General features: G+C 35.4%; 1 protein-coding gene across 5 annotated transcripts in view; it reads right to left on the reverse strand.

Annotated features, from left to right (window-relative positions):
• Positions 1-19,727, reverse strand: part of LOC107693947 (autism susceptibility gene 2 protein-like) — a 391,097-nt gene that overhangs the window by 301,698 nt on the left and 69,672 nt on the right. For 4 of the 5 annotated variants that reach the window (XM_016493521.1, XM_016493520.1, XM_016493518.1 and 1 more), the window contains exon 3: positions 4,839-5,045. In XM_016493521.1, coding sequence (XP_016349007.1) covers positions 4,839-5,045 — 207 coding nt within the window. The remainder of the gene's footprint in view (positions 1-4,838; positions 5,046-19,727) is intronic. The other variant, XM_016493519.1, reaches the window with a different exon arrangement.

Genomic DNA, 19,727 nt, shown 5'->3' on the forward strand with positions numbered 1-19,727 from the left:
AGGCCTTTTATTGGTCTTATGAAGTATTCTAATTTGTTGAGATAGTGAATTGGTGGGTTTTTGTTAAATGTGAGCCAAAATCATCACAATTAAAAGAACCAAAGACTTAAACTACTTCAGTCTGTGTGCATTGAATTTATTTAATACACGAGTTTCACAATTTGAGTTGAATTACTGAAATAAATGAACTTTTCCACGACATTCTAATTTATTGAGATGCACCTGTATATATATATATATATATAATTTTTAAATGCCTCAATAACTAAACACAATAATAGATAGAATTTACCAACACACACTACCTTAGGGAACACATCACACGTTTTTTTAATGAATCACAACGTTTCAGACAGATCAATTGAAACATACAGTCTGAACTAACACCAAAGGTTTCTGAATGCTATTAAAGGCTGTTCATACTGTTATTGAAGTTTAAATCAGAGACACTATTAAAATTCTTTCTTTCTTAAAATTCTTCACTAAAATTAATTCTTTATGTAAGTGTTGCCAAATACTTTATGGTCAAATAAAAAGTACATTAAAATCATTGTAACATACAGTACCACCCGGCTCTACCCTATAGTGCTCATGTGGGTACACAAACAACTTTCCAGTCCTCTGTCTGCTATTCATATCAACATGCTAAAACTGATATTCCCAGAATTTATCAGGAAAGTAAATATCAGCACTAACATAACCTGATTATCAAATCAAGATTCAAATTAAAGGCAGCCCCTTTAAAACCGCAACACATTGATATGAACCGTGCACAGCTGTCACAACGGTAGTGACAGCTCTCGTAATGAATATTTCTAAACATATCCCATTCCTGCAGCCTCTAATTACTACTGGGTTATGAGAGACGCTTGTTCATATATCTCTGTCATACATGCCTATAAGAACTTGACTAAGAGGTGGATGTGGAGAGTACCGCTGAGTGTTTCCTTTTCCTTGACTGCAGGGTGTTATCAGGAGGAGTTAATATGTCAGGCGTCGAGTCTGCTGCTGGCTTTCTGTTTATATACGGCTGCTGTTTGTGAATCTGGGATTTAGTGCAAACAGAGGAAAGTGCCTAGATAGCCCATGTGTCTACACTCCTCCCTCAACATGTCCGTCATCACATTTACGGCATTCTAAATTTATGACTATATATGAAATTGTTTTGTTTTTTTTACAATTACACATATAAAACACATATAAAAATGTAATTTATTCCTGTGATGGCAAAGCTGAATTTTCAGCATCATTACTCCAGTCTTCAGTGTCACATGATCCTTCAGAAATCATTCTAATATGCTGATTTGCTGTTCAAGAAACATGTCTTATCATTATCAGTGTTGTTTTGTATCATCACATATATCACCTCATTTCATATCATGTATGTTTGTGTATATATTGTTATATTTTTTTCAGGATTCTTTGATGAATAGAAAGTTTTAAAAATTCATTTTTTAAACTGAAATCTTTTGGAACACTATAAATGTCTTTACTGTCACATTTGATCAGTTTAAAGTGCCTTTGTGGGGAAAAAAATTATTTAAAAAAAATCAAACAGAACTGTTTATATGCACATTTTGATGCATAAATATATGCTTATAAACACAATTTAAATTTTCTATACTTACATACAATTAGGTAAATAACATAAGTTAACACTATTATAAATACAGTGTACAGCCTATTAGTCAACTTTAACTCCAGTATATTAAGAATATTATTTAAATAGTCATGCTTTCCAGCATATTTCCCTGTCTATGCCCCAAGACACTGGGACAGACTCCAGCATCCCCACAACCCTACAGTACATAGGACAAGCGGTTTGGAAAATGAATGGATGGATAATCATGTTTTCCTGGCCGTATGTGATACGAGTGCTCCTCTGGATCCTATGGGCCTTCCCCTAGGGTCGCCTGCCAGATTCCCCCGTTTTTCTAAATCAGTGCTCTTCACACAGGCACTGTAGTGGACAGCTGTTCATGGCTCAGGAGAGGGCAGCCAGGAGTTCTGAAGCCAAGACTGTGAACAATATTTTGTGTGACAGCGATATAAAGGTGAGTCAGAGCTGTCAACTGAGTCAACTCAGCAGGAAACATAGAGACCCATCTGCTGGAACTTCAAACACACACACAACTGTGAACAGATCCTCTCATACACACAATCACATACACACTGGCAGAAAATGAAAGATGGGCTTCTCTGGCCTAGGGAAAAAATAAAACCCTAAGGGAAATCAGATTTTAAACTAGAAATTACGATAAAATAGAGTTAATAGTTCACACAGTTTTTAATATGACTGTATTTTTGATTAAATAAATGCAGCCTTGGTGAGCATAAGAGACTTATTTCAAAAACATAAAAAAGAAAAAATTGAACATACATAAGCAATGTTTGACACATGCCCTAGATGTCAAACTCACACCTGTGCATCACAACATACACACACAGCTGGGCAGAAAAGAAGGGCGAGGGAGAAAGAGGATGAAACAATGAAGAAAGGGAATTTAATTCCCCACTATCCAGCGTAACTCAAGTTTATGGCCATTGCCTTGGTGTTTGATAAAAGCTTAAAGTGTCCTAGCCATCACTTCCCTCGGACTGCTCCACGAGAGATGGATTTGTCTGCCCTTAATTCAGCCATGGGCAGAATACACATGATGAACGAGAGAGCTGTGCAATCTCTCTCTCGCTTTCTTTCTAACAAGGACAAATAGTACCTGTACCCTTCCTGTCTCCAGCTTCCATCTATGGGAAAAGTGTGTGTGCATGCCATTGAGCATGCGTTTAAAGGAATACTTCACCTCCCAAAAAGAAATTCTGTGATTATTTACTTACCCTCATGCGGTTCCAAACCTGTATCACTGAGAATTTTGAAGAATGTACAATCCATATCCAATTACAATGAATTGGGAAGCTTCAAAAAGGATGCAAATGCACCATAAAGGTATAATTATATTTAGGTCATCATCTTCAAACATCTTGACATCAGACCAAGCTCTCCTTAGTGCATTCATGAGAGTGAATGAATCATTCTTTTGAGTCATATCATTTCAATAAATCGGTTAGATTAATTAATTTAATGCAGATGTTCACAGCTCCCCGGATCAACAAAGCTACTGTTTGACTTCACAAGTTTTAAAATAAAGTGTATGGACCACTTTTATGAGACATATATTGTGTTTTCTGTGCTTAAAGTTCACCCAAAAAATGAAAACATACTCACAGTTAAGCCATAAAAGATGTAGATGAGTTTGTATCTTCACTGGAACAGATTTGCGGAAATTATATTTTGAGGAGCATTACATTACTTACTCACCCATGGATCCTCTGCAGTGAATGGGTGCCGTCAGAATGAGAGCCCAAACTGCTCATAAAAACATCACAATAGTCCACAAACAATCCACATGAATCTAGTCCATCAATTAATGCCTTGTGAAATGATAATTTGTGTTTTTGTAAAAAACAATCTATCAATAAACCATCACTTCCGGCCAAAATAATCCATAATAATGTTTCCTACATTGGAAAATGTTTATCCCCTGTTGTCCTCTCACATCAAAATCTACAGACATACTTGTTTAGAACTGATGTGGACTGTTTTTGCTCATAAGCAGGGCTTGGCCTGTGCAGATTTCTCTCCTGATTCAGACGAGACAACTTTTTCAGTGAAGAAAGCAATATTATGGATAGAGGACCTATATTTTAGCCAGAAGCAATAGGCCTAGTTTGAATTTGTCATGAATTTGTTTATTACAAAAACAATTTTTCACTTCACAAGACGTTAATCTATGGACTGGAGTCGTGTGGATTACTTGTGGATTATTGTGCTCTCATGACATTCTTAAAAAAATAATTTAAGTTCCATGAAAAAAAAAAAGAAAACCATAGAGGTTTTGAAATCACATTAGGTTGAGCAAATAATGACAGAATTTTCACTTTTTGGGTGAACTGTTTCTTTAAGTGCACATGGGTGTGTGTTCAATGTAGTGTGTGGCCATCTGATTGCTTGCTCTGTAGTAGCAATTCCTCTGTGTAAACATGCTATAAATACTCATTAGTAAAAACAAGAGGATGCCACAAATGCACACAAACACAAAGAGCAAGAGTGCAACACCTCACAGCAACAATAACAAGAGTGACTAATTTAATTAGCACTATAAAACAAGTCCAAAAAAGCCAGAGCCCGTCCTCTTCTCGTTCATCCTTAATGACAGAATTAATCAGCAGTGTCTTTACACATCTAATCTTAGAGGACACAATCTCAATTATTTTCTCTCTCCCCACTTTGGCACTTTTTGTAAATCAGTCCACACTTTTGTCATTGTGTAATGTCAGAAAGACCCAACAAACCACCAGCCTGCCTGTAAAACCTGGTGTCATTTTAATTAACTCCTCTGATTAGATCAGTAATAAATCTTAGGCTGCTACAGAGACAGCTAATGATCAGGGGCAATTACTCGATTCAAATGAGCTCCGCCTTAATGGAGTCAGATTGTCGCCCCTCTTCTGTTGTTCAATCATTGTCAGCGAAGACGGACTGGCATTATACGCGGCTTCGAGAAATTACCATGACTGTAGGTTTACATAATCTCAGTACACAATCTAATCATAATTTAATTTTGTAAAGAAATTCATATAAACACTGAAACAATAATTAGATGCAAGTGGAGGTTGAAGCATTAAGATTACTAACAGAAAATAAAAACTAAAGATGCTTTTGAACTGTTTTTCTCAATCATGTGCTAAAGCACTGTGGAAAATCTTTAGGAAACAAATCACCCAAATACAAGGCCCCCAGTGTTATGTTTTCCTGTTTGAAAAGCGAAAGTTGGACTCACGGGTCGGTGTTTCTTCTTCTTGCTGTGTGTATGGGCCAGGCGAGGGTTGTTCTCCTGGTCAGAGTGGTGGTGCTGGTGGTTGTTGTGGTTGAGTCGGTCCTTGTGCAGGTCCATGCTCAGCCTGTTCGGCACTCGGCCGGGCTTCTTCTTGCGCAGCGGTCCTGCCTGGTTCTGTCTCCGCTCGTGGGGCTTCAGGGTCATGTCCTTCTGTTAAAAACAAACAAACAAAAAAACAGATATGAGCGTATAACACTACTTTTGGATTAAACATTTTGACACATGCCATCAAACTGGAATTTTTTTCTTTTCATAATAAATCTTATGGTGTGAAATTCATTCGTACTGTATGTGTTACTCTATAGGAAAAAAATTAAATAATTATAATATTATGTCAAAATGTAAGAACTTTTAAGCCTCTAAAATGGCTTTTCTGACTACTGACTTAACTAAGGGTCAGTGGGTGAAGACAGAAAGTGTTATAAAAATGATTCAAGATTCAATTAAATTTCAATAAATAAAACCAAGCCTTTCCAGACAGTATTTCCCACTATACACCACCATTCAAAAGTTTGGGCTTAGTAAAATAAAAAATAAAATGAGAAAGAAGAAAAAAGTTATTAATACGTTTATTCAGCAAGGGTAAATTCAATTGATCAAAAGTGACAGTAAAAATAGTTATAATAATTTTACTTTTACTTTCAATTTCAAATAAACACTGTTCTTTTGAACGTTCCATTAATCAAAGAATCAAAAAAGAATGCATCATGGTTTCAACCAAAATATTAAGAAGCACAACTGTTTTCAACATTGATAATAATAAGCAATGTTTCTTGAGCAGCAAGTCAGCATATTAGAGTGATTTCTGAAGGATCATGTGACACTGGAAACTGGAGTAATGATGCTGAAAATTCAGGTTTGTCATCACAGGAATAAATTACATTTTAAAATACATTGAAATAGAAAATAGTTATTTTAAATTGTAATAATATTTCACAAAATTCAAATTTTACTGTATTTTTGAAAATAAATGCAGCCTTGTGGAGCAAAAGAGATTCCTTTATAAACATATTACTGACCCCAAATTTTTTAAAGGGATAGTTCACCCAAAAATGAAAACTCTGTCATTTTTATTTTCTTTGTGCACAAAAAGTATTCTCGTAACATAATAAAATTAAGGTTGAACCACTGATGTCACATGGACTATTTTAACAATGTTCTTACTACTGTACCTTTTCTAGGCCTTGAATGTGTCAGTTGCATTTCTGTCTATGCACAGTCAAAAAGCTCTCAGATTTTATTAAAAATATCTTAATTTGTATTCTGAAGATAAACAAATGTCTTACAGATTTGGAAAGACATAAAGGTGAGTAATTATTGACAGAATTTTCATTTTTGGTTAAACTATCCCTTTAACAATAGTGTGCATTCATTTTGACTCTAAAATACGTAAAATAAAGGGAATGAGGGTTATGTAAACGACATGCTATTTCCTGTCGTTAAGGACCATTAATAAACAGCATGAAGGCCATTCCTGCTATATACTGAATGTATTGTTTGTACTAAAACACATTACACAACTTAAGCAGTGCACACGTCAGTAGGAGTATACTTGTCTACCCACAGCAAACACTGTTCTGCCAAGCTGCTAAATAAAATAATCTTTACCCCACAGAAAAACAAGCATTTTGATAAAAGGAGTCTGAAATACATCAGAGGAAGCAGAGGAGCAGCGCTCCAGAACTTTCTCATCCACAGAGGACTCTAGACAGGAAGATCAACATTCAATATGACAAAGCTCATCTCTGCAGGGGAGCTGTGTATCTTCACATATCTCTGCTTACAGAAGCAATCAATTACACTATTATACTCCAGCTACAGAGAGATAGATACTTCCCGTGCCAAAACAGTACACTAAAGGAAGGGAAAGTGAGACATTCGATACAGTTCAGAAAAGGAACGCCTACTAGAAGCAACAGCGCAGTGACTTAGCAACCCTTAGAGATTCAGAATATTTCATGCATGATGAAAATAAAAAAATATATTTAAAAAAAGAACACATTCAAATGTATCACTGTTTCCACAAAAACATTAAGCACACTGTCTACAACTGTTTCTTGAACACCAAATCAGCATAGAATTATTTCTGAAGGATCATGTGACACTGAAGACATCACAGGAATAAATTACATTTAATATCAAAACATATAATAAAATATATCAAAATAGAAAACAGCTTTTTTAAATTGTAATAATATTTCACAATAATGTCTTTACTGTTTTTAATCAAATAACTACAGCCTTGGTAAGGATAAGAGACTTATTTCAAACACATTACTCATTTCAAACGTTTGAAAATTAATGTGTGTGTATTTTCCTATTAAAAATGGGGAATGCTGGGAACATTTTTGAGTGGTGAAGCATATGAATCCTTGAATCTGAGTTTTGAATTGATTCACTGAAGCTGACAGTTTGAAATGATTCACAAAAACAAATGTGTTTCTTTTTTTTGCTACTGTAGTTTAAAACATCTGTTTTAACGCTTTTCATACACAAATTACAACATAAGGCATCACAAAACTATTCTAATGACACACTCTTAAAGGGGTCATATGATGCGATTTCAATTTGTCCTTTCTCTTTGAAGTGTTACAAGCTCTTGGTGCATAAAGAATTATGTGGAAAATATGTTTTTTGAACCTTAAACCGCATAAACACATTTCATTACACCAAATACACAAAATAATGTTCTTTTTAGCAACATCATATGACCCCTTTAAGCAATCTCAATGGCGAAATAAAGTACATTACAACCTTTGTCCAAAAATACAAGACCAGTTACAAAATGATGGGCAGCAAAGTGCTGTTTTTAATGTAAAAGTAATGATCATACGCCTCTCCACAGGGCCAAGGTTTTCATATCTAACTTCAGAGCTGTAGAAGACTGTCCTTTTTATCTTGTTTTCAAGAGCTCAGCCATTTTTCTAAAATGACAGCTCCTTTTACGCTCGTCATTTTAAGCTCTGTGCGTGTGTGTGAGTAAAATAATGTTGGTGTGCGATAAAAATGAGTAATGGCTTGTTTCTTCTCTGATTCAGACAGTAGTTTTAAAAGCCTTCAGTTTCATCAGAAAATATGTGTATAAAATTAAACATGAGCAAATGCTTATATACACATCTGTGTGTTTATATTGCATCAACTCAAGCCTCCAGGTGATTAAATTCACCATTTCTCAAACGTCAAGCAAAGTGTTTTGCTGTATCTGATGCAAACCTTCTAACGTGCAAGTGTGTGTGTGTGTTTGAGAGGAGATATACCATCAGCCCTCATCCACCTGCGGGACTGATCCATCATGTTAAACTTATGTACCAAATCAGATTACATGCTTCAGAGACATTACATGTTTAATAGCCTTGTTCATGTACTCAGAAACATCAAAAGAACTCTCGGCTGAGCAGACGGCGCATGTCAGGACTGCAAGATACGACAGGCTGATAACCAGCCATCAACTCTTCAGCTCTGATAGAGCACTCTGAGTATTTGTGCTGAGGGACAACCTCTATTCATGCCGTATCTCTCTATTCAGCGATCAGAATCATTCAGACTCAAAAAATCAGGCCGTAATTGATTCATTTCAGCTGCTTGAGAGGAGAGGTTCCTCTTAAATGACATTCAGACGAGGACGAGGATGTGTTCAGACATACTACTTACTATATTTGAGAGTAAGCAATATGTAGGCATGGAATACTCAAATGAACAGACAAAACTGTGTATCCCACAATGCATTTAACCACTTTTAATGTGCTTAATGACTCTGTGTAATCAAACTGCCAAAGGTTAGGATATCACTCATAATTGCAGTAGAAATACAACAAAATAAAAAATTACTTCAATGAGATATTATATATAATGAGATATTTAAAAATAGTATGCAGTTGACAATATATTCTGAACAATAATATCTATTAAAAGGAATACCTCATCCGAGAATTAAAAATTGCTCAAAATGTACTTACCTTTAGGCCATCCAAGAGATGAGTAGATGAGTTTCTTTTTATATTGGAACAGATATGAAGAAATGTCACATTATATCACTTACTAGATGGATCCTCTGCAGTGAATGGGTGCCGTCAGAATGAGTCCAAACAGCTGATAAAAGTATCACAATAATTCACAAGTAACCCACACATCTCCAGTCTATCAATTAAAGTCTTGTGAAGTAAAAAGCTGGCCGCTTGATGTTTTTATCAGCTGTTTGGACTCTCATTCTGATGGCACCCATTCACTGCAGAGGAGTCAATGGTGAACAAGTGATTTCATGCTAAATTTCTCCAAATCTCTTCCCAGAAAAAATAAACTAATCTACATTTTGGATGGCCTGAAATTGTGTAAATTATCAGCAAATTTTCATTTTTGGGTGAACTAAGTATCTAATCTAATTATTTAGATTATCCTTTAACTTCAAAATGCATCCAAGTTCGATCAAAAAGGCCATAAGAGCATACACAATAGGCATTGATGTATGAAGGGAGACTTTAGAGGCTGGAGGAATATGGGGCGGTCTGGAAACTGGCTGAAATGACAGAAAAGCACATGAGATTATAAAGGATATGGAAAGTGAGTTTGTCAAGTATACTGAGCTTGAACTTGAATGGCTTTTCCACAGCAATCACGTCCATGATCACTAGCACTCGAGTATGTGCTGAACCACAGCCAAGGTGGGTCTGGGACACATAATTGAATGGATGGGCCTAATTCAATGAGCTTTTCTTCTGCAGGAACTACAATGATCTTTCGACAACATGGCAAACTTCATTAATCCATCTGTAAGCACATCTGGCCCTAATGTGCATCTTTCAGTGTGAATTAAGTATAACAACATGTGATGCTGGCAGAGGAAACATTAGAAGTTCACTCTGGGAAAACATCTGACGATAAATTGGGTTTGCTCATCTATACTTGTCTAGTCTATCCTTGGAAAAAACAACAAAACCTACTTTTTTGGTAAAGAGCTCTGTTCTCTATTCTAGAAGTAAGAAAACAGTTGTTTTTTGTCTTTCTGGGCATTTTTGTTCAAAACTCTCATATCTGTCTTCCTTTGCCTGTAGCATTCTTATCGTATAGCACAAACTGATAGGACAAAATGTTTATCATTAGTGCCAAAAACGTCAAATAAAGAAAAAAAACCTGCTTTCAAATTCTGCTATGTTAAGACAAAGAGTGGCTTCCATTTCTGAGAAAACTTGTTTTAATTTTTTGTTTTATTTGTATATTTTTTGCAATTTCCCAAGAGATTTAGCGAGGTAAACTTTGGATACAAGAACAGCCCTACATCTACCCACAAATACACATAACACACAAGCTCCCTAGAGTTCACTTTGCTGCCTTGCTTTCTAGAAGTTCTTCTTTTGCTGTGGGGACTTAAAAACACCTCTGTACTCTCTCACACACAACATCACTCAAAGGCAGCAGCTTTCATGTGCAAAGTAGGTTTTTACAGTCTGCACAGGTTTAATCTTTCATCTCCTTCACCACGACAATGTATGATGTCTGAACAGAAAGAAAGACACATTCAGACAGACAGACAGACATACCCCCTCAGATTTATCAGCAAAGCAGATTCTCAATCCAACTTTTTTGAATGCAAAACTTAAATAAAATGGACTAAATCAAAATCAATTAAAAATACTAAAATTGTAAACAGTCTAAAAATATTATAATTGTTAAAAGGTTATAGATGTTAAATGTTATAGATGCTGAAGGTTTTTTTCCTACCCAAATGCTGGGTTGAGCCTGTTAATCTGAAAATATTACCCAATTATGAGGTAAAAATAAGACAGTATTCCTGTAAAAATTAACTACCATAAATCAACTCATTATGCTGAGTTAAATGAACAATACAACATACTAAGTAAAAAAAAACATGGTTGAGTTTGTCCATATTTGACCCATCCATGGGTTGTGTGAGTGTAGAAATAACTTTAGTTAACTCAATAGTTAAAGGGATAGTTCACCCAAAAATGAAAAATTCTGTCATTAATTACTCACCCTCATGTCGTTCCAAACCCGTAAGATCTTCATTCATCTTCGGAACACAAATTAAGATATTTTTGATGAAATCCTAAAGCTTTCTGACCCTGCATAGACAGCAATGCAACTGAAATGTTTAAGTCCCAGAAAGGTAGTAAGGGCATCGTTAAAATAGTCCATGTGTCATCAGTGGTTCAACCTTAATTTTATGAAGCCATTAGAAAACTTTTTGTGCGCAAAGAAAACAAAAATAATGACTTTATGCGGCATGGTATTCTCGTGAATACGCGTCGAATATTGAAACGGAAAAGACGACACTGTTGAATAAAGTCATTATTTTTGTTCTCTCTGTGCACAAAAGTATTCTCGTAGCTTCATAAAATTAATGTTGAACCACTGATGTCACAAGGTTCTTACTATAGGGTTGTGCCGATAGACGATAGTATCGTGTATTGACGATAGTCAAAGATACAGCATGTGGCTGATGCCTTTGACGATAGCAAGACGATTATTATTATTATTATCAGCAGGCTAGGAATACTATCTAATTAATATTAAGGCTTATTTGTTGCATTATATTTCTTTTTCCATGTTTTTACAGTGTTGCGTGTTATTATAACCAATCACACACGATTATGCTGAGCTTATGAAGGCAATGACCAATCAGAGGCGTTCAGAGGAGTCATCACCGAAACAGAGGAGTTCCGTTGTTCATGGTGCGCTGACTGAATTCTGACTCACGAATTTTCTCATCATAAACAACAAGGTGCAGATGTACGTGCAATGTAAGTATAAGAGATTTATTCACCATACAGTGTAGATTCACTGATTATAACGGGAGTGTTTTTAAAGTGCATAAACTCACGCTAGACTGAGCTTGTGATGATGTTCTTTGGTAATGTAATGTTCTTTGCTCTGTGATGATGTTCTGTGGTAATGTAATGTTCTTTGCTCGTTTTCTGTAGCTGCTTTTTGAATAACTGAGGAAATGTAAGCATTATAATTAGTAACTTACGATGTTTCTATTAATTTGTTATCATGTTATCATACAAATTCAGTCATATTAAAAACATTAGGCTGCTTTTAGCCTTACACTGGAGTTGGTTCACTTTCCGGCAATGAAACGAAGTAAATAAATAATTAAATAAATTCGAATGATAATATCGTGTATCGGCAATCTCACAGGCTGACGATAGGACAATATGAAAATTGAGCATATCGCCCAACACTATCTTTCTACATTTCTGGGCCTTGAATGTGGTAGTTGCGTTGATGTCTATGCAGGGACAGAAATCTCTCGGATCCCATAAAAATATTTTAATGTGTGTTCCGAAGATGAACTGACAAAAAAACTAATAAATTAAAAATAAAATAAATTATTAATAATAATAATAATGATAAAAATGTGTGTATAAATTATGGATCAATTTATTTCTACTTATTAGTATAATTATTACATGCATTAGGAACAAACAATATTATAATTAATGTATAATTAACATTAAAATTAGGGTAAACAGTGAAAAAATATGTAAGTAATGTAATTTAATGTAAAGAATACAAAATTTTTATTCTTGACTTATCTTGCCTAGGACCAAAAAAAAAGAGAAGAAAGACAACATAAAACAGTATGTGACATACTATTTATTCTATAGCGTGCTGTTTCTCAACCCGTGATAATAATCTAAGGTATTTTTTCCTCTGCGGTGTTGTGCTAAAACATCCTCCTGATTCATTAGTGACACATATGAGGGCTGTGCTCACTATCCTACAGATGCAGGGGATGCTGACGAGGCAAACAGGAAAACTCCCACTCTCTTTACCCAGCAGTAAATGAGAGAGACAGAAAGAGAACAGCATGGGAGAGACCTGCACTTCGATCCCATTCCGTGATTAAACCTCTGTTCTACAGCAGAGCCACTCCAGGGATCAGTTCCCCTGCCAAGCGTAACTACACAAGCTTTTGTGAGATGGAGAGAGATTCTGTCCATGGCCTCTCTGTTTTATTAGTCTTATCTGTGGCCCTAAGGGAAGATATTACTTCTTTAGCCAAAAAAAAAAAAGAGAAAGAAATAACGAAAAAACTGCACTAACAGGAAAGCACAAGACATAAAGTGTTGCTTTGAGACGGCGCAAGCAGCAATAGGCTTTTGTGACCAAGCAAGCACCGATTTAGAAACATAACACAGCAATTTAGTTCCATTCCAAAGATGGATGGAGGGGGTGAAGTAGATGAAATGAGAGGGACCTGTGCCCTCCACATGAGTGAGTAAACACCACACGTCCATCTGTCTTCTCATTGAGTCAGGCTCTACACTGCAAACACATGCTTTAGCAAGTTTCTGCCTTGTTTTTTTTTTTTTTTTTTTTTTTTTCAGAAAATTATATAAATATTCTGGTGTGAAATGGTGTATGATAGGAATAAAGGCCCGTTCACAACAAGTACGATAATTCTAAAGATAACAATGATAACTGTATTATCGTCCACACCAAAGGATGATAGTGTTCTGTTCATTATAAGCATGCGCTGCAGTTTTGTCATCTCTTTAAGCAAGATGACTTTTGATTGGCTGTCAATGTTATAATCATTCATAAGTTGAAAATGTTTCCAATGATATCATTCTTCTGTGTCGCTACCATTACAGAATTCTTTTTAACACTGTAACTTTAACATTACAGTTACAGTCCTTTAAACCATTGCCACACTTTTTCTAACCTTAATAAATTCTGTTAGAAAATGCCAATGAGGTAGAAAATAAACTTCTAAAAAATTGCTATAAAAATAAAAGACTGTTCTATTGAACTTTTATCAAAGAATTCAATTCTTAAAAAAAAAAAAAAAGGTTTTCACAAATTATAAAGCAATACAACTAGTTTCAACATTGATAATTCTTTCTTGAGTATTTCTACTGGAGTAACAGCTGCTTAAAATTCATAGAAATAAATTACATTTTAAAATATTAACTTAGTAAACAGTGTTTTTTAAATAGTAATAATATTTCACAATATTACTGCTTTTACTGTATTTTTTATTAAATAAATGCAGCCTAGGTGAGCGTAAGAGACTAACCATTAAAAAAATCTTGCAGACTCCCAACTTTTAAATTTCAGTGTGTATATATGCTGTTAAAACACACAGGCACACACACACACACACTCACTAACTAAGCCATTCGAGGCCATGCATTACACTGATTTTACCATGGCCTCTTGTGACTTATTGCTTTAGTAACAGCAGGGGAGAACAAGCCGATGGCCTTCAAATGCAGGTTAAAAGAAATCAACTCTATTACAACAAAGGTCAACCACCCTCCACCATCCGGCACTCATCAAAGAGAATATTTCATTAGCTCGACTCAATAAGCAATTCGGAGAACGATAAGAGCAGGTTTAAAGATGTAACTAATTAAAGGCCTGGCCTATCTAAAGAGTGTGAATCCTTAGAGGGAAGGGGAAATGAAGACCCCATACAGACCGAAGAGGTCATGCATGGTCTGCATGAAAGGCAAACATCTTGTTCTGAAATCAATCACCATGACAGGAAGGGAGAGGAGCTCGTGCTTTGAAGCCCTCTGCCTTCTTCCGTCCAAGTAATGGAGCTCAATCGCTGACAGATGGAGGGAGCGGCGGGGCGGAAGCGAGGGAATGAATAAACGAATGAAGCAGTCTGTGTCCACGGGGGGCAAGCAGGTCATTCACGCTTGGGCAGTTTATACAGATTCACTGTAACAAAGCTGTTCCTTAATAGCAGAGATCTGGGCCGAACCGTATTTTCGTCACATTCTACGACACAGAACTTTTTAGAACTAGCTTTTCAAATGGAGCAGGTCATATGGTATTTTAAAGTATCCTAATATTGTGTTGGAGTCCCCTACAACAGGTTTAAATGCATCTAAGGTCAGAAAACATTGTAATTTTCTCACAATATACATTTAATATTAGAGTCATTTGCCAACCATTTCGAAACGATTCGTTCCAAGCAAGTTCGGAGCAAACCCCTCCCTTCCATAAGCCTACTCTGCTCTGATTGGTCAGCTGGCCAAGTCTGAGGAGAGCTGGCACAGAGAGGAGTCCTTTAGCAAGTTAGCGAGCGCTACCATTGACAAAGCACCTTTACATAAAACAATAACATAGTGCTCCAATCCGTTCTTATAATAATGACATAAAATACAAAAACACTTATGGAAGCGAATCGTGCCCACAGCTAAAGTTTAGCTGCTAAACTGTGAACACTTAAAACAATAATGGTGGAAACGTTATCCGAGTGCTAACGTGACTAACTGATGAAACAATACAGTTTGTAAACCAAAATAATATGTCTACTGTAATGTTTGAAGAACGACAGACAAAAGACGCTCTGTCTTAACTTTTAATCAGAACGCAGAACAGTTGTATCACAGGCGCAGCAGCCTAACTAACCCGCTCGTCTCTCCCGCTTTAACCCTATAACTGCCGGTGCAGCAAAATAAACAGCAATTTCACAATGATTATAAAGTCTGTGTGCTACACTACATTCTTTATTATTAAACGAAGTAATTAGAACAACGTCAGTCTACATTAATCGACACATTCTGCCGGTGCAGCAAAATAAACCGCAATTTCACAATGATTATAAAGTCTGTGTGCTACATTACATTCTTTATTATTAAACGAAGTAATTGGAACAACGTCAGTCTACATTAATCAACACATTCTTAGGAAATAGTGGGTTCACAGTGAATTATCCGAACTACTTCAGTAATATCGTGCTTTACCTGGAAACCTAAAGCTGCACTAGGTGTACATCACATATTAGCACAAAAATTTGATATTTTGAGCACTCAATTGAAAATGTACACATAACGTATCAATCGTACTTACAGGTTGTAGTTCGTAGAGCTTGTTAGTCCAAATTAAGAAGATTAGAAGCCAACGAAGATAAAAGCCAAGCTTAGAGAAGCAGTCCGTGTTAAAATGACATGCACACAAAAAAAGGTTCGAATTGGATTTTTGTGGTATCTTTGAACACTGCGTCTTCTCAACATGATGTAAACACACTAACTAGCGGAAGTGTTTGTGGGCAGGTCAGACTCTGTTCGTATTTCACGGGCAGGCGGGGATTATGCGGTATACCGGTAACAGGCAACAGAATCGAAAATATGACGACTCGTTAAGGCGATTCAGAATGGACTCTCTCTTTTGAGAGACAGTATCTTTATTTATCATGCACTTTTTTGATTAACAACTTTGCAGATTGTTTTCATTTAAGGATAGCTATGTTATAAACGGCAAAAGAGATATTTTTCAAAAACCCATATGACCTGCTCTTTAAACAAATGTTCACCAGGTCGTATTAGGGAAACATCCTAACCCAGAATCCTATCTTATCTGTTTAGTAACATGAGGATTTCAGTTATGATCTCATTTAGAACATCCTAATTTATGACTTAAAGGGACAGTTAAACTAAAATTGAAAATTCTGTAATAAACTTACCCTCATGTCATTCCTATGGAATCTTGTTTCCACCCCAGCATTAAAGTGCACCCCACCCCAGATTACCTTTTTAAAAAGGTTATTGCAACTGGTTTTTTTTTTTCAGAATTTGAAGATATAAAATCAGATATAAATGTGCAATTTTGAGAAGAAAAGTTGGAATTGTAAGATTTATTCGCAATTGTGAAAAAAAAATTCCAAAGAGATAAAAAGTCAACCATTGCTGCATCCCAATTCGCCTACATATACTATGCCCTAAAAGTAGCCTATGTACTCTTTTTGTAAGGAAACGGTACATACTTTTGAGTATGTGGAAGAATAGTAGGCAAGCTTAGTAGGCAAGACATACTACTTCGTCATAACTGCATCTTTAACGGACACTCTGTTGCTTAGTTACATGCATTCTGTCACTGTTTAAACTGCACTGTCAATCATCTTATCATGAATATTATCTTATTCTTAACTATTAATATTTTTTTCAGAATTTAAAGCGGAAACGGGATTCCATTCATTCCAAAACTGTGTGACTTTATTTGTATGGAACATAAAATAATATTGTTAAAAATACCTTAGTGTTTTAAACCAAGCATACTGCAGCATGATAGATGATTCTAAAACAAACAATATGCAGTCTGGAGTTTCTTTAGTGTGGTTGTTTCGTGTACTAAATGATTAGCAAAGTGCTCTCCTGTGGTTCTAAGCCATACAATCAAACCACAAGATGAGAAGCATCAAAGAGCAACTCAAGAGCACATCAAAAGCCGCCAAACAGGTTGCTTCGTGAGAGTTGCCTTTTATGTTATGAGAGGGCAAAGTCTTTTAATTAAATTCACGCGAGACAAAAGAATCAATTGGTCCGAGAGCAACGTCTGGATTTAGCCCAGGCAATTAACATGATTATAATAGTCATTTAATTCTACGGGATAAAACACTTTTCCAACAGCTGGCTTCAGCCAGTTTTTCAACATCAGAATGAAAAATAAGGGAAAACTCAAAAGGGGCTCTGGGGGTAATTATTAAAAATGTAATAGCTTTATAACTGATGAGTACAAAATGATATGAATAATTGTTCATGGCTTTAATGTTTGAACCCCAACCTATGCTAGACACTGCAATGAGTTCACACGAGGCCCATTTCAGTGTTTGTACTGCATATAAAACAGTAATGTTAAGTTAAATTTAGTTAAATAGGTCAAATAAAGTGTACACTATTACAGCCCATTACGACAACAAATGCATTATGAAAGAATTTTATTTTATTTTTGAAAAAAATACAGTAAAAATAGTAATGTTGTGAAATATTATTATAATTTAAAATATTTATTCCTTTGATGCAAAGCTGAATTTTCAGCATCATTACTTACAGCGTCATATGATCCTTCAGAAATCATTTTAATATGCTGATTTGAACATTTCTTATTATCATCAATGTTGAAAACAGTTGTGCAGCTTAATATTTCTTGGGAAAACTTTTTTTTTTTAGAATTCTTTGTTTAAAGATTTCAAAAGAGCAGCATTTGTTTAAAATAGAAAAGTTTTGTTTATAAATGTCTTTACTGTCAGTTTTGATGAATTTAATGTATCATTCCTGAAAAAAAGTATACAATTCTTTAAAAAAGAAGTAGCAACAACTGCCTTCTTTTTAAAAATGATTCTGTATGAATGAGACAATAAATAATTCACTCAGTTGAATTGATTGAAACACTAATTCTTACAATAAAATAAGCGACTGTCTTTATGAATCACTGAATCATTCAATCAAGTGATTTGTTTATAAACACTTGTTCATTTAGGATATTGCTGAAATATTTACAGTATAAACAACAGTATAAAAATTAATGCTATGCTCTTCCGTATTACATCAAAGCCTTAAACAGTAGTAGTATGTGGTGCAGTAATTTGTAGTGTATTTTACTGTACATATAATGTTAAGTAGGCTATAGTAAGTATAGTGTGACAGTATACGATGCGCAATGGGTTTTTACTGTAATGTAGCAGACTGTGCATTGTTAGTGAACAGAGTGTGTGTTGTAGACAGCATGTTAGTGGTGTATTCTAGTGCTGGGTAAGGCTGCAATATGAACAATGTTCTCACCGAGGGCTCGTCCATTCACTGTGACACATGACCTGATTCTTCACCCGCAGGCTAACAACACCCGCACACACAATGTTACAAAGGCTTCTGAAGAAGAGCTCTGCTGCCCACTTATTACACACACTCTCTATCAGTTTACCCTTTTAACCTATGGCTTTCTCTCCCTATCTCTCTAGCTGCAGTGACTCATGGGCAGTAATCCACACTAACACCTCAGGAGTGCTGAGGTTCATTACACATTCAAACACTCCACTAAACACACTAGATCCTGAAGTCTGTTTTAAGATGGTGTGCTTTTTATGCTGATGTCAAATCAATAAAAAAGGCAACCCATCGGTCAGCAAATTGTTCGATACACACCATCACTGGTTTATGCTGTGATCATTGTTTATGCTCACCATTGTTCTATTCTTCTCCAGAGAAGTCACAGGTTTTTGTCTGGATGTTGAAATCTAGATGTTTTGAAACCTTTGGCAACACAGGCAGGTGTGAATATGCACTTATGCTGCCCAAAAAAGCTGTATAGGGAGACAGCTCAACCGAGTTTTGAATCACAATCCAACCCAATAAAAGCAAACTGTCACCACTTTGAACTTAAAGGCCAATTCAGTAAAAAATGCATTGCTTTTGCATGTGGTTTTTAACACTGCTACCTGTAATTCAGATGTTATTTGCACTGTACAATGAAACACATGTGAATTTCCATGTAAATTTTATTATAGGTTGTGCCTTGTTCACCAAAGTCTGCAGTATTTGCTGTGGAAACTAGTCATTAAATTAGGACCTAAAATCAAAATCTCGATTAACCGAACATTTTACCTTGATTACGATTAATGAATGATTGTTTTATTTATATTTCACTGACAAGGTTTGTACTGTAAATATACTCAACTATCAAGGGTGGGATATTTTTTTCTAATTAAAGAGTGCATTTCTTATCTTTGTGATTTAATTGAAAGAAACAAACTATGGTTATTCATTGCATTTTTCTAACAATTTAAATCAAAGCTCACATTTCTTGAAAGGAAAACGTCTTATGAAAAAAAGTCACATTTTAGGTTGAATGTAAAAAGGATATTTTCACATTAAAAAAATATGTAAAAAGCATATTTTTACACTGCTTTGGTTGCTCAGATGACTCGGCATTCGAGTTCTATGTTGCTTCCATGCCGCTGTCTGGACGGAGTCACGTGATTTTTAGTCCATTTTTTTAAATTAAAAGGGTCATATGATGTTGCTAAAAAGAACATTATTTTGTGTATTTGGTGTAATGAAATGTGTTTATGCGGTTTAA

The sequence above is a fragment of the Sinocyclocheilus anshuiensis genome, unplaced genomic scaffold (assembly GCF_001515605.1).
Source record: "Sinocyclocheilus anshuiensis isolate Anshui unplaced genomic scaffold, SAMN03320099.WGS_v1.1 scaffold694, whole genome shotgun sequence".
NCBI classification, from domain to species: Eukaryota; Metazoa; Chordata; class Actinopteri; order Cypriniformes; family Cyprinidae; genus Sinocyclocheilus; species Sinocyclocheilus anshuiensis.